An 18139-nucleotide genomic window follows, 5' to 3' on the forward strand; every position below is an offset into this window, starting at 1 on the left:
AGATGTCACATTGTTTTGAGTAATTTGTGATTATGATACACTTGATATAACCATGTAATTAAAATTGGCACTATTGTCTATAGTTCTGGAACAGTGCTTTCTTTAATTCTGAGTTCAAATCCCACCAAGGACATCATCTACAAGGAGTTTGTATGTTCTCCCCTTGTTTGCGTGGGTTTCCTCCCACACTTCAAAGACATGCTGATAGGGAATCCAGATTGTGAGCCCCAATGGGGACAGTGCCGATAATGTATGGAAATAGATCGGAAAGTGATGGCACTATACAAGTGAGTAACATAATATATGCACTGCTACAGTTCATTGACCATGTAGAATACATATATCTAGAATACATAGATCGCCATCTAGTGTTTTAGAAGACAAATTACAAGTTTTTTTTGCTTATGTGATTTTTGAATAGGCCTTGAATTGCATCATGGAGATGGTGGAAAAAACAAAACGCTCTATGGCAGTGCTGCGCAGGTGTCAGGAGGTGGACAGGGATGAGCTGAATTACTGGAAGAGGCGTTACAGCGAGTCCTCTGAGCTTAGGAAAGGAAGTGAACTCTTAAGCAGACAGTACAGTCCAACATCAACTGACTCGGGCACCAGTGGTAAGAAAACAGGTCCTAACAAACTTTTCTGGGGTATATAGTTTTATTTTTAGTAATAGTACTATCTTGCCTGCCAATAGCAAAGGGAACCATCCACGTGTTGGGTACATCCTAGAAGGCAGCCATTCCGATGTTAATGAGAATTCAACCTACTACATTATAAAGCTTTGCCAAACATCAGGGACATCCAAGTTGGATTCCCCAATAACCTAACATAAATACTCTCTTGCAGACTCTCAGAGGGACTTTGGAAGCCGAACTGGAGGGAATTATGTCACTGAAGAAATCTGGAGGAAAGCAGGTATTGAACATAGCCTAATGTATTGTTTTTAAAAATATATCTTTTTTTTATTTTAGGATGAAATATTTGTTTTTCAGGTTTTTGTTAATTTTTACCATTTAAAACGTTAATACAGTAAATTCGACCATCAACATTAACCTCCCTCCTCCCTACACAGAAGAAGCGGTTAATGAGGTGAAGCGACAGGCCATGTCTGAGGTACAAAAGGCGGTAACTGAGGCCGAAAAGAAAGCGTGTGAGACAATCGCTTTGGAGCGAGCCAGGATGGATCAGACTATCGCAGATGCCAAGAGAAGGGCAGCTGAAGACGCATTCCTCGTAGTAAATGAGCAGGAGGAGTCAACCGAGGTATGAAATGGCCTGTCCATCAGCAGCAGAGATCCCCAGGATCTCAGCCTGCCTGTGCTCTTATTCATCAGCCTTTTCTACCATCACATGTATGGATCATGCTTGGAATAAGCCAAAAAGGTCTGACCTATGGGATCAAAAATATCAGAACAGGGGTCCTCTTTCTTCAAGGCAAGGTGGTTGTCGGCTGTCATGTGCAATCGGACAGCGTGAGGAAGAGTGTGAGCATGGCATCCTCCTTATAAGTCTAAAGGAGCTGGGGCACTCCTAAGGAGGGTTCAGAGAGCACCAATTCTGATAGCAGGGGTCCCAGCGGTAGTATTGTCGCCTATTAGACATTTATAACAAATGCACTTTTTTGCTATTTTTTTCCTTTTTAGATTCAATTGTATTCAGCTTTTGCTGCAGATTTGAGGACAATTTCTGTGTAATGATGAGCAAGTGCTGGCGGTGTAGCATGACTGACCCAAAAATGAAAACTTGTCACCTGTTAAACAATTAACTCTGACATCACATTCATACAACAGAGAGATACTTGGGATATATAGTGCAGTGTTATAATGAGGGGATCTGTAGTCAGGGGTAAAAGCTGAAGTGCTTCCATATTTCCTGGCAGAGATGTAATCATACCCACTTACCTTGTTCTTGCCCATAGACTTGATCATCTATGATTTATAGGAAGGGGAGGTGAAATTAGGAAAGATTTGATTTTAATGTAAGCCAATATGAGGACTATGTTGTCAGTGCCTACCCGTCTGTGATCTGAACCAATAATAGACTGATTACTATGGATAAAATCATTGACACATAGTCTTTTCTCTGCGGTTGTCCGACATACTGTCCCAAAAAACAGTCTCTGGATTGCTCACAATGCAATTATGATCTGTTCCTTCCCTGTATAAACTGATTATATGATTGGTCTTCTCTACTTGATCTGTGATACAGCTGAATAAGATGGGTTAATGCCCAAGTTCAGTCCCCTCTTATTTCTCCTAGTGTTTGTAATTTGATAATCTTACAATTTTTTTTTTCTTTTTTGCAGACCTGTTGGAACTGTGGTCGTAAGGCCAGCGAGACCTGCAGCGGGTGTAACATTGCTCGCTACTGCGGATCATTCTGCCAGCACAAAGACTGGGAAAAGCATCATCGTATCTGTGGGCAGAATATACATGGCCCTTCCAAGGCACTAACTCCTATGCGCTCCTTAGTACCCAAACCCTCAGACCCCATTCTGCTTAGTCCCGCTGTTGAACGGTCATCCAGTGCCACCTCCCGCTCCTCCACTCCTGCGTCTATCACTGCTGTCGAAAGCTTGTGAATGAGGAACTTGGTCTACATTGTCTTGTCTTTTGTCTTATATTTGCCACCCACAAGGACTTTGGATTACACTATAAGAATATATCTATATATGAACATACATGTTACATGTGGATTTGGTAGAAGGTGGACCAAATGGATTGCAAAAGAGTTGCACAAGACTAAAAAAACTTGGAAGATTTGTCTATACCAAATAGCAATCCATATAGTTCTCTGCCCAACCACAAAAGGCATCAAGGCATACTTGATTGTGGACCACGTCCCATCCTATAATGGGCCAGTCTTGGTTGTAAAGATGGATCCCCTGATATTAAGATAAGAACTTTTAGGCATGGCTGAGACTCAAAGGTTAAAAGTCCGATATCCACCAAAATGGCAGCACAAGATATCACGTTGTTACTTTGCATGTTATTTTTTTTTTTAATTGTCCTTTTGTCCTTTGCCCATTGTTGTACATTTGTCTGCATTTTTGTAATTGATTTTAAGTACTTCTGTAACTTGGCTGCTAAGCCCCTCCACTTAAGAATATAGATCAGTAGATCAGAAATAAAGGAAGAGCAACCCGCTCAGGTAGAAAGTGTTACTTTCAATGGACAAAAGGTGGCGCTAATAAGAGCCACTGCATCATGGGTATCTGGGCACTTGTTACTGGGCAGCTAGATCTAGAAGTAGGCAGTACCAGAAGAGTAAGGCCATGGTCCCACTATCAGTATTTGGTCAGTATTTTTTCTCAGGAGTGGGAGCCAAAACCAGGAGTGGGTGATAAATGCAGAATTGGTGACTTGTTTCTATTATACTTTTTCTCTGATTGTTCCACTCCTGGTTTTGGCTCCCACTCCTGAGAAAAAATACTGACCAAATACTGATAGTGGGTCCATGGCCTAATGGAGATAAAGGGAAAATGACGTGCTGCATGCTTACTATGCAAATAGTTCCTATACATGTTTCAAACAGCGCTTTCCTGTTTCTTTAAATGTGCCCATAATCAATGAGCGAGATTGTCAAGTATTTAACTCATCGAATGACTGGTCTTCAAATCCAATCACAGGGTTTTTTTAAGAGTTGTTTTATTTTATTGTTCCAGTGCACTAAAGAATTGCAAATAGTCTTGATTTAAAAAATGTTCTGTTTAATGTATACAGCTCCTATGCAGACCGAAGTGTTTCCATGGTTATACACAACAAACAGTGTGTTAAGCTATTGATATATATGGAGAGCTTAACACATGACCATATATATTAAAGGTCTATAGGAAATCATGCAAATGATTAACTATGATCCACATCAGTTTGTCTTCTAGAAAAGTGATTCATTAGGTTTGACTTTTTCAGATATCCTAGGTCCCAATGCAAAATTTCCAACAGGACCCTCAATTGTCACGTGTTGATTTTTTAATATGGGCCATTTGTGCCCCCACAGGCTCCAGGGTCCGGGTGCTTTTGCAACTCCTGTTCTCTCCCTATAGTTAAGCCTGGTCATTGTTTCACAATACAAGTGTATGGAATGATTGGCTAAATGCGACTGATTATGATTTGTCTCTATGTGCAAAGCTGTGCAAACATTTCACTTGTAAATAATTATTGGCCAGTGCTTATTATGGCCAATGCTTATCCTGTGGGTGGGGATCGGTGTACTTGTCCATCTGATCCCTGCCCTAAAAGAAGAACACGTAAAATACAAAACCACCCCAGCAATTCCTCCTCCTCTTTAATCACTTTTTGTCCCATATTGCATCTGACTGCAGAAGGAGTCTCCCCTCGGGTCTCTGCAGAATGTTACACCTCAGCCCATTACCTATGGCCATTCCCTTGGTTGTCTGCCAGCCTAAAAGAGACGAGCCCAACAGAGTTCTACAAAATATTCAGGTCAAACTACTCGCTCAGCTTTTAGTCTGTAATCATGGAGACGGGAGCTGTACGCACAGAACAAACTTCTCTTGAAGACTATTTGCAAAGTGGCTTTATTGTTAGATTTTAGATGCATAAAAGCAATAAAAAATGGCTGCTGTGGCATATATTGGGAGAAATGTATGAACCTTGTTGTGCCACTTTTCTGGCACCAAAAAGTCACAGGTTAGGATGCGTGTCATATTTCTGCAATAATATGTGACTTTCTCCACTTCTTGCCCCTTTTGAAAAATGACAACAAGTAAACAAGATTTAGCGGGAGGAGCACGATCAGCAACGCCTTAACCAATTAAGTTTAACATCAATCAAAAAACGGCACAAAAAGTGGAGAAAAATCTCCATCCCACTCATATCTGGTTTATCTCGCTTTCTGGCTACAAGGCAGCTGATTGAAAAAAAAAATACATATATATTTTACTTTAATATAAATCCTTTTTAGACTGGTGTTTAAAATTAGTTTTAGTAAATCTCACACTTTGTTTCAAAATCTTGTAAATATCTAAAAGAGACAGTGTCTTGGTCCAGGAATTGGGAACTTCACCAATCAAGGGGTTCAAGAAGCCTGAACATGAATGTGCCGATGCACCAAAGAAATCAATGTCTTCTTTCTTGTGATTTCTGAAAATGCAAAGCTGGAGTGGTCCTCAGGGCATTGGTGGGGGTCCCACGTTCTAGACCTTCAACTCTTACTTTTTATAATCAGAGCAGCCTTTTAATCCGAAATAAGTGATGCCCCTAGACATTGTACACAATCTTTTTTTTCCAGAGGGCTAGGTAAGGTGTCAGGTTGGCAGGGCATTTATCCTGGGTGATCTGTTATGGATGGTGCCAATAAGCATTTCCCTTGTCCAGGGTATTTAGATACATTTTGTTGCCCTAGTCCGGTATCTGCGCAGTGTGAAGGAAAGCTTAGCCATGATCCTGCATGTTGCTCACTATGAACATCGTCAATGTTGGTGTAATGTGTTATTGTAGCATATCTGACTTTGCAGTTTAATGCACTGGATTGAGGCAATGAAGTAAGCTAATACAGTAGGTTACCCATAGCCACCGATAACATACGTGGCTGAGGCAAATGCTAAAACCAGTCCTGCCCCATCTGTACAAGACCAGCCATCAGCTATTCAGCTTGCAGCTAGGGCAAGGTGTGTATGTTCAGTAACCATTTATATATATCCTGCCCCCTATCATTCGTCTATCATTTGTAATGGAAAATTTCCCCTCTCGTCCAAAGACAATGCATCACCAAATGCAAACCTCATTGTGTCTGTCTCGGAGTTCTCTATTTTTTTTCTAGTCAAGTGTCCTATTTAAATGAGTTTATTGGTTCGCTTCATGGCTGCATCCATAAGAGAAGCCCACATTTTCTATATTATCAAATATTTCATAAATAAGCTATGTAATTGTGTATCCTATATGGAGAAGCTGGGCGTTTATTACTAAGTTTATTCAATAAATCCTGTATTTGAAGATGACTTGTAATACAATTTTTTGTGTAATTTAAAGGAAATGTCCATCTATGAACATCCTTGAACACCAATGGGCCCCAAAGCTTCCTTATGCACAGTTAGATGCCCTCACAGCTCCTCTAATCAAAGTGTGATGCCCTCACAGTTCCCCTAGTCACAGCGTGATGCCCCCATTGCTCCCCTATGCAAAGTATCATTGGCCCACATCTCCTCTATGCACAGTATGTGCCTCACAGCTCCCCTATACAAAATGTGATTTCCCCATCGCTCACCTGGGCAAAGTATGACTCGAGCATTTCTCATGGCATTTTTTCATGCAAACAAAGGGTGAATAGTCCGTTACCAAGCGACACGTCGCCCAAGCAAATAACCTTGGGACTCCAAGGCCCACTTAATGGCCAAGCACTCGTTCTCCATTACACTAGAAAATTTTTTTCTTCCAGAGTAAGTTTCCTACTCAAGTAGTTGACCGGATGTTCTGCTCCGTTCACCTCCTGCTCGTAGGCCTACCTCAGAGGCATCCGTTTGCACGATAAAGCCTTTCTTGAAATTGGGGCTATTGAGGACAGGCTGTCCGCACAATGCCAACTTCATGGACTGGAACGCTTCCTCCTCTTGAGGGTTCCACCGAACCATAACAGAGTTCTTCCCCTTTAAAAGATCGGTCAGGGATGCCGATCTCCCGGCAAAATTAGGTACAAACCGTCGGTAATACACAACAATGCCAAGGAACGCTCTTGTCTGTTTTGTAGTAAGAGGCAGGGGCCAGTTTTGAATGGCCTCGATCTTGTTTATTTGGGGCTTGATAACCCCACGGCCAATCGTGTACCCCAAGTACCGGGCTTCCTCGAGACCTATGGCACATCTTTTTGGGTTCGCTGTCAAGGCCGCGGCTCTGATCAGATCAGTGGCATATGGACGCGTGTCACGAGGCTCCCTGAGTTCAAAAGAGCCTCCACTCGGTGTCCTGGCACAGATGGGGTTCCCCAGCTGAACTGACGGCATCCGCGGTATAGACAGTGTAGCAATACGTTGACACCCGTTGAGTAAACTTGCAGTCCATAGGTTCAGCGGTTAGGGTGTAGTTGACAGCCACATGTCCCCAGCAGAGGGTCGTGATACTTTCCAAGGCTCGTGGGCTAGCAGGGGACAGCGTGATAGTCGCAGTGGGCAGAGTCCCATATGAAATCCTGGGTGGCTGTATAATGCTCGATCAGGCTAGCCACCTGATCTAGGGTGCCCGGGTTCCCTTGTCCCACCCAATGCTGTATAGCTGCTGGCAGAGTTTTTACAAGCCAGTCAACCACCACCCTCTCTACCATCTGGGAAGGAGTCAAGGTCTCAGGCTGGAGCCATCTTTTGACTAGGTGCAGCAAGTCATACGCCTGAGACCTGGCGGGTCAGGCCTCCACAGCGGTCCATTGAAACACAGACACCAAAAAGCCAGATGTCATATAGTGAAGATACATAAAGAGGAGAAAGTTCTGACGGCTCCGACTGTGAATGAACAAAAAATAATCCACAGGTCTCAAGTAGAGATGAGCAGGACGCACAGATGACGTCATGTGCCCTGGCTAATCAAAAGCTGCGCTGGGGACGCCGGAAGGTAAGAGATTTGCGGCCTCCCGTCCAGCAGCACTGATCTGGATGTTGGAACAGAAACCCGTGAATCGGTCCGCTCATCTCTAGTCCCAGCTATTCCAGATACAGCGGACAGTTTGGATTTAGGTCTATGCCCTGCAGTCTGCTAAATGTCCCTCACTGCCAGCGCCCCTTTGACTTCTCCTCCTGCTAGTGTAAAAAGAAATTGTGAAAGGGCGTGGATTGGGGTGTGGCCAAAATTTGCCGCAATGCACATGCCCAACCTCTGCTCTATTGAGATGAGGATCTTTAGAACCCTGGTCATATTAAATGCAATCCAAAAGAGGAAATGAAAAGATCAATGGGGACATGGGGTGAGTTTATAATTAGTATTTTTTTTTTTATCTATCTCAGACCATGGGCCACTCTGAGAGATGTAAACATTTTGAACAGAGCAGCAAAACAGCGCCATTCAGTGTTTAGCAGCTGCTGCCGGATCCTGCAGATCAGCTCCAATTTCAAAAGAATAGGAGCTGTTCTGCAGTACCTGGCAGCAGCTGCTACTCTTTGAAAGGTGCTGCTCATTGCAGCTCCACTCAGTGTTTACATCCGGCCATCTCTGGGCACGCGGGTTGTCAGACACCCATATTGTTGACTTATGCCTGTGGAAAGGTCTTCAATATGCTGTGACTGGACAGCCACTTCAATGTACCTTACAGTGAAGCCCTGATTCATCATTACTTTTGCACCTGTTTTTTAATAAAAAACACACTCGGTCCACAAAAAATCAGGGACATGTGAATGGCCCCATGGACTATCACAGGTACGAATGCTATCCGTGAAAACCACGATTAGCGCTCATATGAGAACATCATAAGTCTGAATGAGCCCTAACACTGATTATGCCTCTAATTAGTCAATAAGGACCTGTTGGCCCACCTAATACGTTTATTTTAGTAAATCCATCTTTTCTTAGAGCTCTCTGTGCCATTCTGCTATTCCTTCTAGAAATGTATGAATACACTTGTGAGGGTGGTGAGGATAGCATCCCACTCCTCTGATATTTCTGTTGGTTAAATGTGTGAAAATGTATTTTACATGTATGTTACTGCTAGGTATTTAAAGGGAATCTGTCACCACCTGGCTGATATCAGCCCTCTACTATGGGCATACAGGTTATAGAAAAGTAAATCTATACATACCTGTATGGCCCATTAATCGGAAAGAGCCACCAGGCTCAAAAAATGATGATCCAAAGAGAAATATTTTTAATCAAAGTATATCACTTTTATTATGCAGATACAAATAAGTAATTTGGTGAATAGACATACACAGAAACTACAAAGTGTGTTAAAATGACGCACATGGTGGAAGCAATCTCTCCATAGTCCTGTGGAAAATCATTAGGACTCCTGAGGGTAACTAATTGGTGTTATATATTATGGCGAGATGTAATATCACCAGACATAGGCGGATTATAATAAGGGCAATCCGGGCTACCGCCCGGGGCCTCGGGTCTCCAGGGGGCTCGGGGCTCCGGGGTGTCTATGGCTGGATTGCCCTCATTAAATGTGCGGCCCCGCGGCACATACCGGCAGACAGTGGCGGGGAGGGCCCCCGGACCGCTCCCCCAGCAGCGGTGCACGGCCGCTGCTTTTTCTTCGGCCGGGCCAGCACTGCAGCAGTTAACTTCCCTGTGCTGGCCCGGCCGCGTCACTGCTAGGAGACACGGCCCTGTTCGCAGCCGTGTCTCCTAGCTGTGACATCACGCAGTGCGCGCCCGGCCTGCACTGCTACTTACCACCGGAGAGGAGCAGGAGCCAGGAGGACTGGAGCCGAGCCAGGGGATGGTGAGTGTGTGTGTGTGCTCGCGTGTGTGTGTTCGCGCGCGTGTGTGTGTCTGTGTGTGTGTATGTATGTGTGTGCAGGCAGATATCATTGTGTGATGTCTGTTTATATGTATTTTTGTGTTTCAAATGTGTTTATGCGTGTATGTATATGTCTGTATATGTTTGTGTGTGTGCGTGACTGCATGCAGCCTCTTGCTGAGTATAGATGGCGCCGTGCGGCCTCCTGCTGTCTTTGGGGGGGCGCCTTGCGGCTTCCCGCTGTGTATAGATGGCACCGTGCGGCTCCCTGTTGTATATAGATGGCACCGTGCGGCCTCCCGCTGTGTATAGATGGCACCGTGCGGCTTCCCGCTGTGTATAGATGGCTACGTGCGGCCTCCCGCTGTGTATAGATGGTTCTGTGCGGCCTCCCGCTGTGTATAGATGGCTCCGTGCGGCCTCCCGCTGTGTATAGATGGCTCCGTGCGGCCTCCCGCTGTGTATAGATGGCTCTGTGCGGCCTCCCGCTGTGTATAGATGGCTCCGTGCGGCCTCCCTGCTGTGTATAGATGGCTACGTTCGGCCTCCTGCTGTGTATAGATGGCTACGTTCGGCCTCCTGCTGTGTATAGATGGCTCTGTGCGGCCTCCCGCTGTGTATAGATGGCTACGTGCGGCTCCCTGCTGTGTATAGATGGCTACGTGCGGCCTCCTGCTGTGTATAGATGGCTCTGTGCGGCCTCCTGCTGGGTATAGATGGCTACGTGTGCTCAATATTGAGTCATACAATTAATGTAAGGCTATGTGCCCACGATGCAGAAATGCTCCGGATTTTTTCCTGAGCGTTTCTGCATCTCCCTGGCAGAAAAAACGCATGCAGATTGTACATGCAGATTGTGCATGCGTTTTTCCTGACAGGGAGACACTGATGTGAAGTGTTCTTCACATGCATTTCCGCATGTGGGTTGACAAGAGCTTTCCAAGCGATTTTAGCATCACTTGGAAAGTGCTTGACAACTTGGTCACACTATATAAATCCATGCAACCTGCATGGATTTACTGTATATAGTGTGATATAAAAAATAAATGGTAAATCTATACTTACCTTCTGATGGCCCGCCAACGTCAGCGGTCGCGTGACCCGTCACATGACTAAATGATGTCACGACAGGTCCTTTTCAGACCATCGCGAGCTGCCGGCAAGCCAGGACGCATCGGATAAAGATACCGGGGGCCATCAGAAGGTAAGTATAATATTTATTTTTTATTTTATTCTTTTTTTACAGGTTCTATGGTACCCGGGTCTGGAGGAGAGTCTCCTCTTCTCCAAACCCGGGTACTATCCGCACATTGAAGCGCATGGATTCCGCATGTACAGATGCAGTGATGCGGATTCCATGTGTTTCAATGCAAGTCAATGGCGGCGAAAGCGCTGCGCTTCCGCAAAATAATTGTTAGTGCTGCGGATTTTTCCGCAATGATAATCCGCAGTGGAAATTTCCGCAGCATGTGCATAGTACATGCGGATTATCATTGGGGAACGTGGCAGAACTTCTACCAAGCATTTTTTAAGCGTTTCTGCAGCGGAATTGCCGCTGCGGAAACACTTAAAAAATGCGTAGTGGGCACACAGCCTAAAAAAAATCATTAGAATTAATATTGTGCCAAATTAATTTCATGTGAACTATCACATGATCTATCACAGGGGATCATGTGACATGTCACGTGATACATCAGGTGTAGGTGTGTGTGTGTGTGTGTGTGTGTGTGTGTGTGTTGGGGGGGGGGGGGCCCGCACCTTCTAAACTGCCGGGGGCCCTTGCTACTCTTAATCCACCCCTGCCACCAGATATCATAACAATAATAGGTACATAATTGTACACCGTGCACATATGTGGGAAGTAATATGCCTGTGATATACCTGTAAACAGAAGAGTCACCCTTCCGTCGCTACACCTTGACAAAGGCTCGTTTGCCAAAACGCGCGTCGGGGCTGCTGCGCAGGTGGCAGTGACTGAAGGGTGACTCTTCTGTTTACAGGTATAATTAGTTACCCTCAGGAGTCCTAATGATTTTCCACAGGACTATGGAGAGATTGCTTCCACCATGCGTGTCATTTTAACATGTCTTTATTATTCCCTTAAATCCCCGCCTATATGCTTAGTTACCATATCCCCCCCCTCCCCTGCACGTCACAGGGCCCTGTGACGTGTATTGTGCTCCCTGACTTCCCGGGCATGCGCAAAGTGACACTCACACAGAGCGCGCTTTGCTTCATCCCGGCCCCGTCTCTCCATGTACTGCGCCACAGGGTTTTATTGCGCAGCCGCCGGGAAGTGACACTGACTCCCCAGCGCCTGCGCAATAGAACCCTGCGACGCAGTGTACAGAGAGACGGGCCGAGATGAAGCAAAGCGCGCTCTATGTGAGCGATGCTTTGCGCATCCCGGGAAGTCAGGGAGCACAATGCACGTCACAGGGCTATGTGACGTGCAGGGGAAGGGGGAAATATGGTAACTAAGCATATAGGTGGGGATTTCGAGGAATAATAAACAGTTAGGTGGGGATTTCTAGGTGTCCGGGGGACGCCAAGCCTGTGGAAAACAGAGGTGATACAAACACTTTTCTCTGCAATAAAACCTCTACTATGAGCCATACAGGTATGTATAGATTTACTTTTCTATAACCTGTATGCCCATAGTAGAGATCTGATATCTCCCAGGAGGTGACAGATTCCCTTTAATGGTTATTTCCCTGTGGGCTGCAGTGCTGACCGGAGGCCACAAGATGTCACTGTCTTCCTTTTCACTCTTGTATAGAATGTAAGGGAGAGGTGAAATTTGCTTAGTAACACAGAGGCAGCAGGCACAAAGACAGTTTGAGGATTAAGTAGAAGTACAGCCCATAGTGGGAGGGAGTTCTGTGGGATTCTGGGAGAAGAGAATCCATTTTAGTCAGTCTAGAAAAGGAAGAGAAAGAGGCAAGACAGGTTGCTCCTAGTTAGGGTCGGACTGGGGCACCGGGACACCGGAGAATCCTCCGGCGGGCCCGGGTCCTCGGCGGGCCCCCGATCAGGACGCATGGGGGCCCGCTGATAAAATGGCCGCCAGTGCATGTGCACCGGGGCCCAAAGGTGGAGGGGGGACCTTGCTGTGCGCCTGATGAGGGCAATCTGGCATGCTTCTTGGGCCCCCAGGCCAGGCAAATAATGATTAATTTTGCACTGTGCGATTTATCCATTTACTTCCAGTTATTTGGGTATTTTGCTTGTTTTTGGTTTCTCATCAGTAACAATGCCTGACGCCTAATGACTGGCCATCCGTAGAAATGCCTGAACCTAAGGATTGACCATCAGTAACAATGCTTGAACCTAAGGACTGGCCATCAGTAACAATGCCTGATGCTCATGGACTGGCCATCAGTAACAATGCCTGACCCCTAAGGACTGGCCATCAGTAACAATGCCTGACCCCTAAGGACTGGCCATCAGTAATAATGCCTGACCGCTAAGGACTGGCCATCAGTAACAACGCCTGATGCCTAAGGACTGGCCATCAGTACCAATGCCTGAACCTATGGACTGGCCATCACTAACAATGCCTGACGCCCATAGGCGGATTATAATGAGGGCAATCTGGGCTACCGCCCGGGGCCTTGGGCCTCCAGGGGGCCCGGGGTGTCTATGGCCAGATTGCCCTCATTATATGTGCGGTGCCACGGCACATACTGGCAGACAGTGGCAGGGGGGTCCCCAGACCGCTCCCCCAGCAGCGGCGCACGGATGCTGCTTCTTCTCCGGCCGGGCCAGCACTGCAGCTGTTAACTTCCCTGTGCTGGACCGGCCACGTCACTACTAGGAGACACGGCCCTGTGCGCGGCCATGTCTCCTAACTGTGACGTCACGCAGTGCGCGCCCGGCTTGCAGTGCTGCACCAGAAAGGAGGACTGGAGCCGAGCCGGGGGATAGTGAGTCTGTGTGTGTCTGTGTCTGTGTGAGAGAGTGTGTATGTGAGAGAGTGTGTATGTGTGAGAGTGAGTGTGTGTATGTGTGAGAGTGAGTGTGTGTATGTGTGATTGAGTGTGTGTGTGTGTGTGCAGGCAGATATCATTGTGTGATGTCTGTTTATATGTATTTTTGTGTTTCAAATGTGTTTATGCATGTATGTATATGTCTGTATATGTTTGTGTGTGCGTGACTGCGTGTGGCCTCCCGCTGTGTATAGATGGCGCCGTGCGGCCTCCCGCTGTGTATAGATGGCGCCGTGTGGCCTCCTGCTGTGTGTAGATGGCGCCGTGCGACCTCCCGCTGTATATAGATGGCTACGTGTGGCCTCCCGCTGTATATAGATGGCTACGTGCGGCCTCCCGCTGTATATAGATGGCTACGTGCGGCCTCCCGCTGTGTATAGATGGCACAGTGTGACCTCCTGCTGTGTATAGATGGCTACATGCGGCCTCCTGCTGTTTATAGCTGGCTATGTGCGGCCTCCTGCTGTGTATAGATGGCTATGTGCGGCCTCCCGCTGTGTATAGATGGCTACGTGCGGCCTCCCGCTGTGTATAGATGGCTACTTGTGGCCCCCTGCTGTGTATAGATGGCTACGTGCGGCCTCCTGCTGTGTATAGATGGCTACGTGCAGCCTCCTGCTGTGTATAGATGGCTACGTGCGGCCTCCCGCTGTGTATAGATGGCTACGTGCGGCCTCCCGCTGCGTATAGATGGCTACGTGCGACCTCCTGCTGTGTATAGATGGCTACGTGCGGCCTCCTGCTGTGTATAGATGGCACCGTGCGGCCTCCCGCTGTGTATAGATGGCTACGTGCAGCCTCCCGCTGTGTATAGATGGCTATGTGCGGCCTCCCGCTGTGTATAGATGGCTATGTGCGGCCTCCCGCTGTGTATAGATGGCTATGTGCGGCCTCCGGCTGAGTATAGATGGCTACGTGCGGCCTCGCATTGTGTATAGATGGCGCCGTGCGGGCTCCCGCTGTGTATAGATGGCTACGTGCGGCCTCCTGCTGTGTATAGATGGCTACGTGCGGCCTCCTGCTGTGTATAGATGGCACTGTGCGGCCTCCCGCTGTGTATAGATGGCTATGTGCGGCCTCCCGCTGTGTATAGATGGCTATGTGCAGCCTCCCGCTGTGTATAGATGGCTATGTGCGGCCTCCCGCTGTGTATAGATGGCTATGTGCGGCCTCCCGCTGTGTATAGATGGCTATGTGCGGCCTCCCGCTGTGTATAGATGGCCACGTGCGGCCTCCCATTGTGTATAGATGGCGCCGTGCGGCCTCCCGCTGTGTATAGATGGCTACGTGCGGCCTCCTGCTGTGTATAGATGGCTACGTGTGCTCCATATTGAGTCATACAATTAATGTAAGGCTATGTGCCCACGATGCAGAAATGCTTCGGATTTTTTTTGAGCGTTTCTGCATCTCCCTGGCAGAAAAAACGCATGCGGATTGTACATACGGATTGCACATGCGTTTTTCCTGCCAGGGACATGCGGATATGAAGCGTTCTTCACATGCATTTCTGCATGTGCGTTGACAAGCGCTTTCCAAATGATTTTAGCATCACTTGGAAAGTGCTTGGCAACTTGGTCACACTATATAAATCCATGCAACTAGCATGGATTTATATAGTGTGACCGTAAAAGAATGGTAAAAAATAAAAAATATATACTTACCTTCTGATGGCCTGCCGACGTCAACTGTCGCGTGACCCGTCACATGACTAAATGACGTCACGGCAGGTCCTTTTCAGACCATCGTGAGCTGCCGGCAAGCCAGGACGCATCGGATAAAGACACTGGGGGCCATCAGAAGGTAAGTATAATATTTATTTTTTATTTTATTCTTTTTTTACAGGTTCTATGGTACCCGGGTCCAGAGGAGAGTCTCCTCTTCTCCAGACCCGGGTACCATCCGCACATTGAAACGCATGGATTCTGCATGTACAGATGCAGTGATGCGGATTCCATGCATTCCAATGCAAGTCAATGGCGGCGAAAACGCCACGCTTCCGCAAAATAATTGGTAATGCTGCGGATTTTTCCGCAATGATAATCCACAGTGGAAATTTCCGCAGCATGTACACAGCACATGCGGATTATCATTGGGGAACATGGCAGACCTTCTACCAAGCGTTTTTTAAGTGTTTCTGCAGCGGAATTGCTGCTGCGGAAACACTTAAAAAATGCATTGTGGGCACACAGCCTAAAAAAAATCATTATAATTAATATTGTGCCAAATTAATTTCACGTGAACTATCACAGGGGATCATGTGACATGTGATACATCAGGTGTGTGTGTGTGTGTGGGGGGGTGCCCGTGCCTTCTAAACTGCCCGGGGCCCTTGCTACTCTTAATCCACCCCTGCTGACGCCTAAGGACTGGCCATCAGTAACAATGTCTGATGCCTATCTAAGGACTGGCCATCAGTAACAATGCCTGATACCTAAGGACTGGCCATCAGTAACAATGCATGACGCCTAAGGACTGGCCATCCCATTTTTAAAGCTTCCAGATACAAAGCATCTCCAAGTAATGTCAGTACACAGGGCCATACAGAAGGTTCCCTGCAGTTCTGTCATAAAGACAGTGCTTCCTACAGTAAAAAGAGAGATACAGATACTACCCCCAAAAACACCATAGTAAACAGAACTAAAAAATAGTCCAACCAAAGTGCCTCCTAGTAATTAGTCATACATTAATGCCTCCACAAAAATAATTAAATACAAATCTATAAACATGTCTACATTTTCTTAGTAATGCTTCTATAAAATAGTCATACAATTACCAAATAACGTATACTATATACTACTGTACTATGAACAACACTCACCATACCAAGACCAATATACCAATAATACTACTGTACATTGCAAAATAATGCCGTCACACCATGACCATGTATCATCACCACATAGAGCCTGAATATAACCACCATCCTGTTACTGAGCAAAACCCACTGCACCAAGACCACTGGGTTCACATTGCAAATACAAAAAAATCTGCAATGTGTGAACTTGGCTTAAAGTAGCTATGTCCTCCTTTGCCCCCCCCCCCCACACACACAAAATAGCTGTCCACCCCTGTCTCCTCCATATAATGATTATGTATGTGACCTCTTTTATGGCCTTATGTACTATAGTAAAACTCCCCACAGTAAAGGGATAGTGAGCACAGTGATGTCACAATAAAGGGATAAATAGACATAGTGATGTCACAGTACAGGGGTAGTATACATGGTGATGTCACAGTACAGGGGTAATATACACAGTGATGTCACAGTACAGGGGTAGTATACACAGTGATATCAGAGTACAGGGGTAATATACATAGTGATGTCACAGTACAGGGGTAGTATACATGGTGATGTCACAGTACAGGGGTAATATACATAGTGATGTCACAGTACAGGGGTAATATACATGGTGATGTCACAGTACAGGAGTAATATACATAGTGATGTCACAGTACAGGGGTAATATACATGGTGATGTCACAGTACAGGGGTAATATACATAGTGATGTCACAGTACAGGGGTAGTATACACAATGATCCAGGATGCCGATACAGTTGAACGTGCGATGATGGGCGGGAGGGCCCAGTGCAGGCGATGGCACCGGACCCCCCAGGCTCACAGGCCCCATAGAAGCCACATGGCCTGCCTCCATTGGCGCTACACCACTGCATATTTTCATCTTTGGTAGATAGGGTTGCATGGTGGCTCAGTGGCTAGCACTGCAGCCTTGCAGCACTGGGGTCCTGGGTTCAAATCCCAGTAACATCTGAAAGGAGTTTGTATGTTCTCCCCGTGTTTGCGTGGGTTTCCTCCCATGCTCCAAAGACATACTGATAGGGAATTTAGATTGTGAGCCCCAATGGGGACAGTGCCCATAATGTCTGTAAAGAACTGAGTGAGTAAAATAAATAAATACAGTCACAAGGTGAAATTTTAATGATTAGCTGTTGTCTGCCACTAGATGTCCCTCTGAGCCTGTACTAACATATTACACTGTTGCCTAAAAACGCTGTGCAAGAAATAATGTATACGAGTCTTAAAATACTTTTATGGGAAATTTATTCTAACATGATGCTTGATGAAGTCTATAAGAATAGCCGAAACATTGCATCATGTATTTTAAATATAGTACCTGAACATTTGGAGTGCCGCTTCCACGATGTTTGCGACTAGGTCCACCAGGATGCGTACTCTCCCTTATCATTGGATACTGGGAGTGATGTTGCCATTTTTACATGTGTGATGTTGAAGGCAGTACTATTGACTCGCCCCCTGGGCCGTGGGGCACTCGGAGCCGGGCAACAGGGAAACGATGGGGGTAGTGGTGGCGACCCGGTTCCGTGGCTCAGGGTGGTCAGACCAGTGGTAGTCTGCTATGAGCTGTAGGTAATGTCCGACTACGCCACCCGTGGATTGCGGTCAGTGCTAACCGCCGCTGCAGTGCAGACCGCTGAGGCTGATGGTGTATGCAGCTGAGGTAGGGTAACTCCCCACGGGAAGAGTGCAGCCCTAGGGCAGTGTAGTGGATGGTGGGGGTGATGGTGCAGGGAGTCCCAGTACCGTTAGTGCTGGTGAAGCAAAAAGCACAAAGACAACATGTTGCAGTCCAGGGTCTTTTACTCACAGTTCGTATATTCCCAGTCACTTCTGTCAGCAATGACCGCCCAAGCCGTGCTGCGTCCACCAGGTGAGGGGCTCGGTCAACCCCCAGGCAGTTCAGGAATATGGCACAGGACCCCCTTC

The 18139-nt window shown here is 46.7% G+C and overlaps 1 protein-coding gene across 5 annotated transcripts in view; it reads left to right on the forward strand.

The window, feature by feature from the left end:
* CBFA2T2 (CBFA2/RUNX1 partner transcriptional co-repressor 2) overlaps positions 1-3146 on the forward strand; it is a 34402-nt gene extending 31256 nt beyond the window's left edge. For 4 of the 5 annotated variants that reach the window (XM_073683750.1, XM_073683753.1, XM_073683752.1 and 1 more), the window contains 4 exons: positions 422-614; positions 847-915; positions 1031-1263; positions 2306-3146. In XM_073683750.1, the coding sequence (XP_073539851.1) occupies positions 422-614; positions 847-915; positions 1031-1263; positions 2306-2581 (771 nt within the window). In that variant the 3' untranslated portion in view covers positions 2582-3146. The remainder of the gene's footprint in view (positions 1-421; positions 615-846; positions 916-1030; positions 1264-2305) is intronic. The other variant, XM_073683751.1, reaches the window with a different exon arrangement.
* Positions 3147-18139: the final 14993 nt, after the last annotated feature.

This window comes from Phyllobates terribilis, unplaced genomic scaffold (assembly GCF_046119375.1).
Source record: "Phyllobates terribilis strain yellow unplaced genomic scaffold, ASM4611937v1 Scaffold_5__5_contigs__length_657084704, whole genome shotgun sequence".
Lineage (NCBI taxonomy): Eukaryota > Metazoa > Chordata > Amphibia > Anura > Dendrobatidae > Phyllobates > Phyllobates terribilis.